At 40.4% G+C, this 16583-nt stretch overlaps 1 protein-coding gene across 2 annotated transcripts in view; it reads right to left on the bottom strand.

Moving 5' to 3' along the window:
- Nucleotides 1-872: 872 nt before the first annotated feature.
- LOC306922735 (polypeptide N-acetylgalactosaminyltransferase 18-like) overlaps nt 873-16583 on the bottom strand; it is a 199234-nt gene continuing 183523 nt past the window's right edge. The window contains exons 11-13 of one of the 2 annotated variants that reach the window (XM_079500548.1): nt 4972-5226; nt 3409-3516; nt 873-1461 (exon numbers count right to left, since the gene is read on the bottom strand). In XM_079500548.1, coding sequence (XP_079356674.1) covers nt 5080-5226 — 147 coding nt within the window. In that variant the 3' untranslated portion in view covers nt 873-1461; nt 3409-3516; nt 4972-5079. The remainder of the gene's footprint in view (nt 1462-3408; nt 3517-4971; nt 5227-16583) is intronic. The other variant, XM_079500547.1, reaches the window with a different exon arrangement.

Below are 16583 nucleotides of genomic sequence, written 5' to 3'. Positions count from 1 at the left end.
ATTAGGTTGCGCACAGGTGGTGAAAAACAACCATGCTGTTTTCATGCTCATACACCCAGCCAGCCAGGCAGGCACCCACCCACCCACAAGTCTGTAAGTGTAAGGGACCACTCAAAAATAACTGAACGTAACTAATACCCAAGGCTCAGTGTTTTAGAGACCTGTGTCAGGCTGTGTGATTCAATTTCTACCTCAGTACATTTATAATGCTATATTTTATAAAACTACCTCAATTTGGAACATTTTGGCATTGGCGGTTTAAATTGGTTAAAAAGCCTGGGGGCAAATTAGTTGTTGGAATGCCACATTCAATTAAGTTGTAGCTATAACTGCAGTTTAAAAAGCGATAGGCCTACTATAGTATCAAGGTTCCCCGGCCCGCTATACTATCAAGTGCAGTGACTTTCCACTTTCAATGGCATTATTTTGAAAACCTACATCGGTAATGTGTTATACCCATCATTAACCCGTTGTTGCTTTTAGTGAGGACTGAGGACTCTGTCACTTTTTAAATGATACTTCCATGTTGGTCGTTAGGGAATAGTTCTAAGTCCCTATTCAACCAACTGACTTTTATGACAGGGCACGAAGGGAGCAGGGAGATGGGGAAAAAATCTCAATTTTCTTGAACGCACCATGCCAGAAGGGGAGAGAAAACATGGGTATGGCTCTTTAGTAACAAAACATTACCATCATTTAACCGTGATAATAAATTAAGTTAAAAACTATACCAAAAAGGCTTGTCAAATCTTGCTCAATGCAGAAGAATACAAGAGAGAGAAAAAAACAAAAAAACATTTACAAATAATACCTGTGGCAAAATAAACCTTTCGTAGGAGAAGCCATTTGCTCAGATACAGACGAGTGCTGGGTGAAGATTTTATACATCTTGGTAGGTGGTTGCCTTTACTCAAATTAAATCTCAGACTGTTGCACAGGATAAATCCAACAACAGCATATTGGTCAGTTGGGTAACGCTCAAAGAGAGCATTCACCAATCTTCTAAATTCCATTTCTTATCCTTCCGTTATTCATCTTCCCATTTCTGTATACATTTAGTTTTTTTATAAAATATTTTATTCATACAATCATTTCTTTAACTATAGCAACATTACTATTTAACTTTGAGTGGCAAGATATCAGTTGAACAGATCATCACCTCATAACAATAGTATAGAAACAAATGCAAAAAGAATCTGTATCTAGAGTATGCCTCTGATTTCGCTTTATTCTTTTCAGTTCGTTCTGCATCTGTACACCTGTCTGTGATGAGCCTATGGGAGTATTGCTGGTCCTGGTGGTGGTGTGTGATTGGTGATTCTCTGAGCAGTGGCCTCAGCTGATTGGCCAGAGGGAGAGAGCCCTGCTAGGCAGGAACAAACTGGCTGTTGGTTTGCTCAAGGCTAGTCTCACACTGGGCCGTTGACAGCTGGCTCTGAGGGCAACGCATTCTGCTCCAATCTTAAACAGAAAGATAATGGGGGGGGGAGACAAAGGTGGAAAGGACATTGGTTTAAAAAAGAAAGAAAGAAAAAAGGTCAAGATGACAACAAATATAACAAAAGAATTGTCTGTAACAATATATCAGCCAGGTTATGGTCAAAAGAAATCAGTTTCACAAAGGTGTCACAACAGATCACAGGAGCCTACGTGAGTTAAGCCTATAACATTCACGTATACGATATGAGAACCAGCATGGAGCTCGCAAAGTCTCGGGATAGACAAGAGTTCACGCTTTTCGGCTGGAACACAGCAACAACGTTACTATGGAGTAAAGTGTGCCGCTTGGGTTACTTATTATGAAGAGAGGATATATACAAATTTTTTCGAGCGATGGAAATAAGCGAATTAGCACTAAAACCCAACGCCCCATTGAGGGCTTATGGTCGGGTAGGGGACATAGACAATAATGCGTTTTTGCACAAAATAGCAACTGGACCACTTTTATGAGGACTAAACAACAACCCTAGGTGCAGCCACTATGACCCGTAGTGCGGGTCATAGTGGCTGCTCTTTCCCTTCTCTCTCCCCTATTCCGTCGCATCACGGCACCGCAAATCCAAATGCTTATTATTGGTAGGCTAGGTGTCAGTAGAACATGTGACAAGCACAATCTCTTAATTCAAGAGCGTGGACATTACGCGATGTCTGCGACTCTCCATATCGTTCGATAAAGGCATATAAAAAAAACATGATTTATACACCCAATGATAGCCACTTCACGGAGGATAGACCACTTTGAATTACAACAATCTGTTGTGAATTGGAGGACTGGAGGACTGTAGCGGTGTTCTATACTTGTGAGGACCTGGACGAGACACTTGGTTCTGAAATCCGAGTGGAGCAGACATAAAAAATTGCTGTTCTAACAGTCGGCAAGATGTCAGCTATAATAGTAGCCTACAATAAGAGACATCGGCAACGTTAAATAGAGGTTTAATATGCGGTAAGCCAACATTATAGGTTTATCATTAAATAGACCGCTAAATGACACGTTAAAAACGCCTTTGGCGCCTTGGGAGGTCCTGAATAAGACGTTAAATAAGTATTTAGCGTTCTATTAACACCATGGAGGCCCGGGGCGGAGATCTCCGTCAAGTTCAAGGTCATGGTCAAGTGCCCAAGCCGGAGATTGATAAATAGGACGGAGATTAATGATAACAAAACCGTTCGCATCGCTCTAGAGCCTAGGAGCGCTTGTTGCCCGATCCGATTAAGTGTCAAAAAGTGACACGTCATCGAAAATGTTCCCTGCCCGTTTAGCTGACGAAAACGAAAATCTTAAAACGATCATAGAAGAGTTGCGATATAGAGGGGGCAGAAACAGAGCGCTCGAGCGCTGTTCATGCAGCCTGAACTGAGCCAAGCTGGAGTTGGAAATACATTGTTTTCAACGAGGGAGGCGCAAATAAGAGCTATTTTAAGCATGTGTGCAACATGCCAACTGTTTTAAAGTATTGTACAGTAACTAAAGTCTCTTTAATGTTTATGTTGTACTATTACTGCAAAACAATTTAAAATAGAGATTTAAGATCATTAAAGCTGGGCTGTTGCCTGAGTCCAATGCATTTCTGCCTACTTCCGGTACAGGACTTGGCCCAGTTGGTTGTCCCCAGTCTCAATAGAAGTCTATGTAGAGGCCTGGGCCGTGGCTCAGCGGTCCAGGCACCCGGGTCTGGCAGTGTGCCGCGGGTTCGACTCCCGATCCCGACTGCCTTTACTGCATGTCACTCCCCCATCTCTCTCCCCCATTTCCTGTCAGCCTACTGTCTGTCCCTATATACAAAATATAAAATAAAGGCGAAAGCCGCAAAAAAACCCATAAAAAAGTCTGTGTAGGAGAGCCGCCATTGGACTGGCCCCATGAAGTGAACTCTGTCTATATCTAAGGCTCTGGTGACAACTGACCTGGTTTTAGGGCAGCAGGCCGAGGCTGGGCTGCTGGCGGACGGGCCCGTTCTCTGCTGCTCCACACACTCCCCTACTACCTCCGACGAGCAGGGCGATTCATCATCACTGCAACATACACACACAGCACAGCGTACAACTCAATGCTTTTCTGATGTCGCTTAAATTATCCCCTTCCCCAACAACACCCAATAACACACACACACACACAGATGAAACATAGAAGCATGCTTGATGGGGTAACAGATCACATCAAAGTAACACAAGAGGAAAACATAGGCAGGAGTTGTGTTGAAATGGGGAGGGAGGGGTGCTAAAATACATAATATGCAGGCAAAGCATCAAAGTTGTTTTCTTCTTTTTGATTAGCTGTATCGTCCTGCTACTGTACAGCTACAGTACTGCTGTTCAAAGTGGTAGGCAGGTTCTACACACTGACTTTGGTCCAATCATTTTCCAAAACGGTCTTTGTTGCCAGCCGTTAGTCTTGCTTTGTGTCAGAGAACCACCAAGAAGCTCTTTCAGGACTAGTCGGAAGAATCCAAACATCCACCTAAAAACTCACATTCAATATTTTGGCTTTCGACAGTTACAACAAATCCACCATCTTGGAACAAATGCCGGTCTTCACTCGGTAGAACCAGTAGAAGCATAGCCAATTTTGTCATCAAGGTAAAAATGAATGGGACCATAATTTGCTAGTGCTTCTACAGCCAGCAGGAGGGGAAATAGCGTCATCTGCTGGGCCATTAATAGGAACTGCAGGCTTAAGAAATCACTTCCTGGTCTTCAAATCCAGCAGAGTAGCCTCCTGGGCTACCAACTAAGGCTGTCAACGAATATCCCATATTTGAATATTCCTGTGAAGTGTGAATATTAATAAAAACAACCTTCAACTATAAAGAATTATGGTTGGAATTAAAATAAAAAATATCGTGAGACTGCCACTCTAGGTGCATGCTTTCGAGTTGCTAGTTACTAGAAAGCACTCACCAATATTAGTGTGACAAGTTCTTATAATTTTTATCCCACGATTTTGCAACCCATTTTTTCACCCAGTGTCAATTATCTAATGTAATCCTGGGCGCTACACTTCCTCTGCCAACCTGGGGGGGGCAGCGGACTGACCTCATGCGTCCTTCTATGCATGAGTCCAAGATGCTTCTTTTCACCTGACAGGGGGGAGTTACCCCAGCCGGACGTAGCGCGTGGAAGGAACACGTTATTCCAACCAGTTCCTTTCCCCTCCATCAGGCGACCCGGCTGGCCAGGGGGAGGTAGTTTAGAGACCAGGATTACTGCATGTTTTTTGTGAGGGTACCTACCCTAGGGGACACGGGGAGAACATACAAACTCCACACAGACAGGCCCTTTCGCCAACCCCGCCTCGGGTATGGGCACTGATGACGCGGAGGAGAGAACACGCCCACAGCATCCCCAGCGGGAATCGAACCCAGGACCTTCTAGCTGTGAGGAGACAGCACTACGACTGTGCCACCGTGCCCCATTAGTGTGACAAGTTAACCAGTTCTTCCTTGCTCTATGACAAACATTTCCTCTTACTTGAATCCATTTAGAAATTATGCACCTTTTGGCGAAAGGCCATTAGCGTTCATCCTCCCGACAACTCGCACTGCAAATTCCATTGCAGTGCAGCCGACCACAGTGCAATCACTGTGGCAGGACGGTCAGTATGTTGGTGATGGTCCATCTCTGACCTGAGCAGTACTGAATGACCAAATGGAAGCTAAACTCTGATTGGCCGCTCTTCACCAGCTCCAGACAATTCTGAGTGTCACTGTTCTGGATGGACCCTCCCTGAGAAAGAGAGAGAGAGGATAGAGAGGATGAGAGAGACAAAAACAAATATTTATGAATAGAATTGCAGTGTGTGTGTGCTGGCTTGCGTGCGTGGATGAGTGTGTGTGTGTGTGTGTGTGTGTGTGTGTGTGTGTGTGTGTGTGTGTGTGTGTGTGTGTGTGTGTGTGTGTGTGTGTGTGTGCAATGCATGTCATCCATCTACCCATATACTATATGACAAGAAATCAATGTGTTCAGGGATCACATTACATCATTATCAAGCCCAGTAAGAGATGTAGAAAGATTAAGTAAGACAAATGAGGCCAGTGTTTCTAAAGAGCATTTTTACAATTAGAATGAGGAGAATTCGACTTATATCACGTTTGTGATTGCTTGTGTAACAAATGATGATAGCATGACGTAAAACACGCTATGTCTGGTTCTGCAATTTTATACATCAGAATCAGCTTTGTTTGCCATTGATTGTGTACTAAAAAAAGAGTGGCTTTGAGACATGTTTCTCTGCGCAGTGTAGGGAGGGGAGATATATTGAATGATGGAGCTATTCCAACTTGATTTATTTGATGGATCTATTGATGGAACTATAGAGGGTATGCGCGTGACATCATCATCAAACCCGGAAGATATGCAGGAAGGTCTACTGAGTGACAGAAAATGCTTTCTGGCTTTGACAGCCCATAATGTGACCCCTCACAGTATTTTCAACCACAAGTCGGCTCTAATGAAACTCCACAATAGACCAAAATAGCTTCTTTTTTTTTGTGGTTTTCGTTTTTTGCCACATTAACACAGTTGGAATGTTAAAGAATGTTTTTATTCCATCAGAAAGTTGTTTTAGTGTCATTAAGTCGTTGTAATTACATTGCAAAAATGTCTCTGTATTTACAGTTTATTTGCGCATTTTGGGGGTGTGAACATTCCTACACGTATTTACATAGTCGTTTCGATTGGCTCTTTGTTCTCCAGCTCAAGCCGCCAAGATTAGTTTGATTGATTGATTGATTGATTGATTGAAGAATTTATTAACAGTTTGCATTATTACAGTACATTTCAAGCACAAACTCAATACAAAGGCTGTTAACTGTGAGTGGACGACCCAATTAAGCATTACACTTGTTTCCAATAGGGTCCACCATGTTCAAATCATCAAAAAAGTTGCAGTGTTTCTGTGACACAAACACAACAACATCATTATTGTTAACTTGATATGATGCTGTTGGATCTTGTAATAAAAGTATAAATGTACCCGTCGTCGTCCACTGAAGAAAAAAAGTCGCTGCCAGTTTTGTGTTTGTGGTCTCCACACTACACACAGCTGTGCGTTCTGACGAGATTGTTTTAGTTACTTGTAATCCGGCCATTATTTTGCCCTTTATATCAGTGAACATGTGTAGCTATGTGTGGTTTAGCACTGTGTTTAAATCTTTGTAACTTTATTACCGTTGAATGCTGCTGCCTGATGATCAATACTGAATGAATTACATTGCGTGTCTGCATGGTCGCGCGTCGCGGTGAAATCCGTCTTTTATATAATTTGATCAATCCATGACATTGTTGTTGTTAGAAGAACAGCTCAAATATTGAATGTGATGACATGTGTAGTACAAATCCTGGTGTGATCTTCTTAAAACGTGGAAAGGATCATAACAAACGTCTAAGGTATTTTTTCCCCTGACTTTGTTGAAAAGATTTTAACTCTTTCACATCATTGCACGGCTGATTTAAGCCATGTATTTAGGGGTAAAAAAGGTACCTTTGTACATAATAATAATGTAATGTAAACATACAGCATTTTTAAATTTAGCAATTAAAAGCATGGGTCTAAAACTACAAGGCTGCAAGTAGTTTTACTCCACATGTATTTTTTTGAAAACTCAGTTAGCCTACTAGTTACTTTTTAGATTGTATTATTACAAAACATACACTAAACAACGCCAGTCCTATATTTCTAAATTGCAATATTGATACTTTAACTTAAGTAAAACAACTGTACAAATGTACTTTCCCACACTGCCTACTAAGTGTCCACTGACTAACTAACCTAGTGGGGGAGTGGTTATGCAAGCCATTAGGGGTGGAGACAAGTATCTATTGTCACACCCATTCCTGGGGCCCAGAGGTGCTAACATCTTTGGAATCTTTACTGTAAGCCAAATTCCAATACCTCAACTTTCACACTCGCTCACTCCCCTCGCGTCCTCCACTCGCTCCTCGGCTCCGCCCCCAGCGAGGAGGAGTGGAGGAGGAGAGGATTCGATGCGAGGACAGAGTGGTGGAGTGGATTTGCCTCTAGAATCGGAATGTACTCCGCTGTAATTTCAAAGCGACGGCACATTCCGCGATCACTTATGACGTGAATCAATTCAATTCAATTCAAAGGGCTTTATTGGCATGGGAAAACATACGTTTACATTGCCAAAGCAAAAGTGGTGGAACAATACAGTGTCACACAGCTGGATCACTGGAACTCTGAACCCAGAGCCGTACAGTCTACAGAATAGACAATTAATTTTTGTGCATGTAACCGAGGCCAATGTGTATGTATTGGTAACATGTGCAACAAGGCTATCTATTCCTGAAATAGTGAATAAGCGCCAGGATGCGCACACTTTTATATTATATGATTGTGAATGTGAAGGGAATTCCTGACCTGCCCGCAGCCCGCGTTCCTTTTTGCTCGTATAAATAACCCCCCTCCTCGGACAGTCCCTCCTCCGTCTTTGCAAATAACGGACACTATAACAGGAATTATAGGTAGTCTCTCTGACTTACATATTCAGTTCAGTTCAGTCCACATATAAATAAATACATTTTTGTCACCGTCATTCATAGCAGTCTGTGCATTCAGGCATGCACAGAGAGAAATTAACTATAGCTTTTGAGGTGCGCACAATATAGCCTACTTTTATTATGCTTATATCATAATGCTTATATCGGAGAGTCCACTCGACTCCACTCTCCTCCTCGATGGAGCACTTTAACAATCGGAACGTTAACCATTTCCGGGTCAAGCTGGAATGACCCCGAGTGATCGAGTGGGAGTGAGCGAGTGGCCGAGATTTTGGGTATTGGAATTTGGCTTTTGCAGGGGAAATTCTCTGCTTTGGGGTTTCCAGTTCAACAAGTTTCAGATGGTCATATCTTCTTAATTTTTTTTTCAATTTCAATGAACAATACATCATATGAAAGCTTACATTATGTAGTTTCATAATATGTAAAAATGAAAAATGACCATGGCCCCCTTGTATATCAAACTACTGTGAGGGGTCACTGTGACCCCTCACAGTATTTTCAACCACAAGTCGGCTCTAATGAAACTCCACAATAGACCAAAATAGCTTTTTTTTTTGGTTTTCGTTTTTTTGCCACATTAACACAGTTGGAATGTTAAAGAATGTTTTTATTCCATCAGAAAGTTGTTTTAGTGTCATTAAGTCGTTGTAATTACATTGCAAAAATGTCTCTGTATTTACAGTTTATTTGCGCATTTTGGGGGTGTGAACATTCCTACACGTATTTACATAGAGTCGTTTCGATTGGCTCTTTGTTCTCCAGCTCAAGCCGCCAAGATTAGTTGCAGTGTTTCTGTGACACAAACACAACAACATCATTAGTGTTAACTTGATATGATGCTGTTTGATCTTGTAATAAAAGTATAAATGTACCCGTCGCTGCCAGTTTTGTGTTTGTGGTCTCCACACTACACACAGCTGTGCGTTCTGACGAGATTGTTTTAGTTACTTGTAATCCATTATTTTGCCCTTTTATATCAGTGAACATGTGTAGCTATGTGTGGTTTAGCACTGTGTTTAAATCTTTGTAACTTTATTACCGTTGAATGCTGCTGCCTGATGATCAATACTGAATGAATAACATTGCGTGTCTGCATGGTCGCGCGTCGCGGTGAAATCCGTCTTTTATATAATTTGATCAATCCATGACATTGTTGTTGTTAGAATTCAAATATTGAATGTGATGACATGTGTAGTACAAATCCTGGTGTGATCTTCTTAAAACGTGGAAAGGATCATAACAAACGTCTAAGGTATTTTTTCCCCTGACTTTCTGTTGAAAAGATTTTAACTCTTTCACATCATTGCACGGCTGATTTAAGCCATGTATTTAGGGGTAAAAAAGGTACCTTTGTACATATTAATAATAATGTAATGTAAACATACAGCATTTTTAAATTTAGCAATTAAAAGCATGGGTCTAAAACTACAAGGCTGCAAGTAGTTTTACTCCACATGTATTTTTTTGAAAACTCAGTTAGCCTACTAGTTACTTTTTAGATTGTATTATTACAAAACATACACTAAACAACGTCAGTCCTATATTTCTATATTGCAATATTGATACTTTAACTTAAGTAAAACAACTGTACAAATGTACTTTCCCACACTGCCTACTAAGTGTCCACTGACAACTAACCTAGTGGGGGAGTGGTTATGCAAGCCATTAGGGGTGGAGACAAGTATCTATTATCGTTCCTATTATCTGCTGTACTATTACAGGTGACAGCACCTTTAACATTTCTGTGTAACAAGTTCTGTGTGATAAGCCTATTTCTGTAGTTCTGTTGAAACTCAGAGTCAAAGAGGTGTAAATGGTCTCAGTTCATCCATATTTGAATGCATTGTCTACAGTGAATGACTCATCAGACATCATCATTTAGCCTGTTTACATTTTAACCTGGTGAAAGAATGTGGGTTTTGTTCATTATTTAGCATTTGAAAAAAAACATTGAATAAAAGTGCAGTCACAACCCTATTGAAACTAATCCCACACACCTGAGTGCTCCTCATTCTCTCAGAGCAACACAACCTGAACAATGACCTGACTTATCCTGATCATGAATTAATAATGCCTTACACTATGGACACATGGCCTACACATTACACAATGGGATTTCACTGTAAATATAGATAAGCGATTAAATGAGAACAATAGAGCACAATTTGCTATGAAACTTTGAGGATTTGACAATATACTAATTTGCTGTTAGGCCTTGACCAGTCCTGTACAGAAACCCCACCACTGTCTTCTAATTGAACTTACATTGCAACTTAATAAAATAAAAATATAAAAAAGGTACAGGGTGTGCAGTAGTATACTTGTAAAAGACAAGATGTGAAGGCTTGTGTACTATTTATGAATACTGTTTGCAATGGGGTGGGTGGCAGTTTGTGTTTTGAAAACAATAGTTTTGGAAAACTGTTTTTATGGTTTCTTCACCAGAGCTGGTTCTATGTTACTGAAATAATGTAAAGAAATCCTCTTAATGGCTCTGCTGCAGTAACACTTCATTAATATCCACTTATTCAATATATTTAGACTGTACATATATTATCCAGATAGTCAGATACTAGTCTATATTGGATATAGATAGATTCATATATTAAATATGAAGCTTGCAAAGCAATCTCACAGTTTATTTCTAGAATTTTGCATAGAGCATGACCTGGGGGAGGAGTCGGAGAGGGGTGGAGCACATGCAGCAGTTTCTTAGGTTGTGATTGGTGGCTGATGATTCTATTGTTCTCCTCTTTGGCCAATCAACACCAAGCAGTTAGTGGTTCCACCTCAGGCTCTCTAGTATAAGAAGAGTTTGTAGTTGTCAGTTCTCCACAACTCCTCCAGGATATCAATACTTTCTGATCTCATCTGACTGTGGACTCCAGGTTTGAAGCGAAGATGGACTCTCTCAATGCCACCTCAAACGATTCTGCTCAACAGGGAGGACCCAATGATCATCAACACCTATGTAAGTTACTTAATGTGTCTATGGATGCAGTAATGCCATAAACTTTGTTTGTTTTTGTCTTTCTAAAATATAAAACGATTGTAGAATCGAATTATAAATGGATGCTACATTGATAATTGGGTACATTAACTTCACACTAGTTTTTGCTATTTTAAGGAATGCCTCTAAACAACATTTCCTTTGTCTTTGTTTCCAATTCAGTGTTGCATCATCAGTCTGGCTTCCCTGTTCTACCAGAGGTGAATGAACAAAGAAGCTTGGCTAAGCAAAAATGCCACTGCTGTGATCAGTGTGGAAAACGCTTCCCTACAATGTCCAGACTTAAAATACACCAGAGGATTCACACTGGAGAGAAACCCTATGGATGTGATCAGTGTGAACAACACTTCTCTACAACGGGACACCTTAAAACACACCAGATAATTCACACTGGAGAAAAACCCTATGGATGTGATCAGTGTGGTAAACGCTTCCCTACAATGCCCAGACTTAAAATACACCAGAGAATTCACACTGGAGAGAAACCCTATGGATGTGATCAGTGTGGACAACACTTCTCTCAAATGGCACACCTTAAAAGCCACCAGAAAATGCACACTGGCGATAAACCCTATGGATGTGATCAGTGTGGTAATCGCTTCCCTACAATATCCAAACTTAAAATACACCAGAGGATTCACACTGGAGAGAAACCCTATGGATGTGATCAGTGTGGACAATGCTTCTCTCAAATGAACACCCTTAGAACACACCAGAGAATTCACACTGGAGAGAAACCCTATGGATGTGATCAGTGTGGACAATGCTTCTCTCAAATTAACACCCTTAGAACACACCAGAGAATTCACACTGGCGATAAACCCTATGGATGTGATCAGTGTGGTAATCGCTTCCCTACAATATCCAAACTTAAAATACACCAGAGGATTCACACTGGAGAGAAACCCTATGGATGTGATCAGTGTGGACAATGCTTCTCTCAAATGAACACCCTTAGAACACACCAGAGAATTCACACTGGAGAGAAACCCTATGGATGTGATCAGTGTGGGAAACACTTCTCTCATTCGACCCACCTTAAAACACACCAGAGAATTCATACTGGAGAGAAACCCTATGGGTGTGATCATTGTGGGAAACACTTCTCTCATTCGACCCACCTTAGAACACACCAGATAATTCATACTGGAGAGAAACCCTATGGATGTGATCAGTGTGGACAACATTTCTCTCGAATGGACAGCCTCAAAAGCCACCAGAAAATTCACACTGGAGAGAAACCATATGGGTGTGATCATTGTGGGAAACACTTCTCTAAAATGAACACCCTTAGAACACACCAGAGAATTCACACTGGAGAGAAACCCTATGGATGTGATCAGTGTGGGAAACACTTCTCTCATTCGACCCACCTTAAAACACACCAGAGAATTCACACTGGAGAGAAACCCTATGGATGTGATCAGTGTGGGAAACACTTCTCTCATTCGACCCACCTTAAAACACACCAGAGAATTCATACTGGAGAGAAACCCTATGGGTGTGATCATTGTGGGAAACACTTCTCTAATTTGAGCGACCTTAAAAAACACCAGAGCATTCACACTGGAGAGAAACCCTATGGGTGTGATCAGTGTGGACAACACTTCTCCCACATGGTAAACCTTAAAAAACACCAGATAATTCACACTGGAGAGAAACCCTATGGATGTGATCAGTGTGGACAACACTTCTCAAATTTGAGCAACCTCAAAAGACACCAGAGCATTCACACTGGAGATAAACCCTATGGATGTGATCAGTGTGGCCACCACTTCTATGACAAGTCCACCCTTAGAAAACACCAGCAAACTCACACTGAAGAGAAACCCAAATGATTGTGATGTGTGTGGAAAATCCTTTGGTATATATATTTGTTGTGACCATACAGCTGTATGTATAGATCGATTTTGTTTACCGTGTTAATGGATTTTCTTATTGGACTTTTTTTTACCTTTAAAATTAGACATTGCCTGTGACAGGGAAGAAATTAGCACAACATCACATTTTGTACATATTTTTCTGGTGTCATATGTTGTAAGTATGGATGCAATATGGATGCAATAAAACGTGTTACAAAATACATACTGTGTCTGTACATTCTTATATATTGTGTCTACAACCATTTGTGGAGGGGCGCTTTGACTATACTGTATACTCATTTGTTGTCAGGCATTGACCAGTCCTGTACAGACACCCCACCACTGTCTTCTAAAGTCGAAACAAATTGAACTTACATTGCAACTTAATACAATAAAATAATAAAAGACAAGATGTGAACTCTTGTGTACTATTTATGAAGACTGTTTGCAATAATTTTAGGGGTGGGTGGCAGTTTGTGTTTTGGAAGACAAATAGTGTTTTGGAAAACGTTTCTTCTTGTTGTTTCTTCACCAGAGCTGGTTCTATGTTACTGCAAGAATGTGGAGCAATCCTCTGAATGGCTCTGCTGCAGTAACAATTAATTAATTAATATCCACTTATTCAATATTATTAGACTGTACATAATTGTGACCCCTCACAGTATTTTCAACCACAAGTCGGCTCTAATGAAACTCCACAATAGACCAAAATAGCTTCTTTTCTTTTTTTTTTGTGGTTTTCGTTTTTTGCCACATTAACACAGTTGGAATGTTAAAGAATGTTTTTATTCCATCAGAAAGTTGTTTTAGTGTCATTAAAGGCATATTCAGTGATTTCACTTCATTCAAATACCACTTATTTTTTCTTTTTTTTTGGGATAATCCTCCCTACTATAGAGTGTGCTGACCATATAAGGAGTTTATCCCTGTCCCCAATGAGCCCCTGGGGTCAAAAACCCCTAGTTTCAGTTTTGGTGGCGGGTGGCAAAGCCTTCATCCAATCAGGATGAGAGGGGCCTTCCTCCAATCATGATCGAGCCTTGGTGCACATGCTGTTGGCCTGTTGCACTTCCCCCCACTGTAGAGCGTGCATGTGCACATTTTGTTACCGGGGCGGACTGGGTGGTTTTCCAAATCACCCAAATCACTGAATATACCTTTAAGTCGTTGTAATTACATTGCAAAAATGTCTCTGTATTTACAGTTTATTTGCGCATTTTGGGGGTGTGAACATTCCTACACGTATTTACATAGTCGTTTCGATTGGCTCTTTGTTCTCCAGCTCAAGCCGCCAAGATTAGTTGCAGTGTTTCTGTGACACAAACACAACAACATCATTATTGTTAACTTGATATGATGCTGTTGGATCTTGTAATAAAAGTATAAATTTACCCGTCGTCGTCCACTGAAGAAAAAAAGTCGCTGCCAGTTTTGTGTTTGTGGTCTCCACACTACACACAGCTGTGCGTTCTGACGAGATTGTTTTAGTTACTTGTAATCCATTATTTTGCCCTTTATATCAGTGAACATGTGTAGCTATGTGTGGTTTAGCACTGTGTTTAAATCTTTGTAATTTTATTACCGTTGAATGCTGCTGCCTGATGATCAATACTGAATGAATAACATTGCGTGTCTGCATGGTCGCGCGTCGCGGTGAAATCCGTCTTTTATATAATTTGATCAATCCATGACATTGTTGTTGTTAGAAGAACAGCTCAAATATTGAATGTGAGGACATGTGTAGTACAAATCCTGGTGTGATCTTCTTAAAACGTGGAAAGGATCATAACAAACGTCTAAGGTATTTTTTCCCCTGACTTTCTGTTGAAAAGATTTTAACTCTTTCACATCATTGCACGGCTGATTTAAGCCATGTATTTAGGGGTAAAAAAGGTACCTTTGTACATATTAATAATAATGTAATGTAAACATACAGCATTTTTAAATTTAGCAATTAAAAGCATGGGTCTAAAACTACAAGGCTGCAAGTAGTTTTACTCCACATGTATTTTTTTGAAAACTCAGTTAGCCTACTAGTTACTTTTTAGATTGTATTATTACAAAACATACACTAAACAACAGTCCTATATTTCTATATTGCAATATTGATACTTTAACTTAAGTAAAACAACTGTACAAATGTACTTTCCCACACTGCCTACTAAGTGTCCACTGACAACTAACCTAGTGGGGGAGTGGTTATGCAAGCCATTAGGGGTGGAGACAAGTATCTATTGTCACACCCATTCCTGGGGCCCAGAGGTGCTAACATCTTTGGAATCTTTGCAGGGGAAATTCTCTGCTTTGGGGTTTCCAGTTCAACAAGTTTCAGATGGTCATATCTTCTTCATTTTTTTTCCAATTTCAATTTCAACTAGAAAGGTCGCAATTTTAAAAAATTGCAAAGTGTGGTTGCCGCAGTGGCTTACATATGCCCCTCCCACTGATATTGCCAGCCAATTACAATGTTAATTACAATGTTACGTCACCCCTGCGATCATGCGTAAGTAATTCGGAGGGGATTTATCCCCCAAAAATCATGTTTTTGCGACAAACAGTTACATTTCTCGCATTTGCGGCGCCCCCTATGGATGAAAATAGAATTGCTTTTGGTACTTGGTTGATTGAACCACCCGCGACATGTGATTAAAATTTGGGATGGATTGGACATTTCGTTCGTGATTTATGGCATTTTTTGTAAAATAGGCCCCTCCTACTATCTTCGGACGTCGATTACGGCCAAACGATACACACTACCAAAATTCTGCCAATCGTGTTTTAATCGGATAGGTCCAGAGATCATGTGTGCTGATTTTTGTGAGATTTGGACAAAATCTGTAGAAGGAGCAGCAAAAAGTGTGTTTTGGATAAAATTCAAAATGGCGGAAAATCTATCATGACGCAAATGGGCGTGTCCTATATGGGGAGATGCATCATGATCCAAGGAATCCAGGGAAAAATTATTTAGATTTTACGACCTACGGTTCAAGAGTTATAAGCCAAAACGTAAAGTGGGCTGTTATAGCGCCACCATGAGGCCGACCGATAACATTATACGTTGATTAATTTTAGTAATTATTATGAACCTACCCTCCAAGTTTTGTAACTATAGTGCTTACAGTCTCTGAGGAAAAATACTTGAATGTGAGAAAATGCGAAAAATCGCATTTTCCCATTCATGTCAATGGGGAAATTTTATTCACTAATAAATTAATATCAATTAAACTATACAATATTTCTCTTAAAAAAATACAAGCACATCCTTCCCGATGAAGCCGGTCAGTTTGACATATGGCTCAAGTGCGTACAGTCAAAACTGTGGGAGGAGTAGCGAATCAAAAAAAAGACTACTCTAGTGGAATAATAAAGTGTTACAATTGCAATAGTCTGGTTGCCCTGTTAGGGCAACCACACTAATGAACAATACATCATATGAAAGCTTACATTATGTAGTTTCATAATATGTAAAAAAAAAAATGAAAAACGACCATGGCCCCCTTGTATATCAAACTACTGTGAGGGGTCACATATATACAAACAGAAAATCTGATCTGGTTGCATTAAACAACATTAAACTCACTTTGCCTCTCACTTTTCCACTCGATTTGCCACTCACTTTATGCATGCGCATACCCTCTATTGAAGATATCGCTTCTGTTGAGTATTTAGAAGCTCAATTAAGTACCAAA

This window comes from Electrona antarctica (genome assembly GCF_951216825.1).
Source record: "Electrona antarctica genome assembly, chromosome: 5".
Taxonomy (NCBI): Eukaryota; Metazoa; Chordata; class Actinopteri; order Myctophiformes; family Myctophidae; genus Electrona; species Electrona antarctica.
Note: the sequence above shows the minus strand (reverse complement) of the source record. Positions and strands in the feature narration are given on the sequence as shown.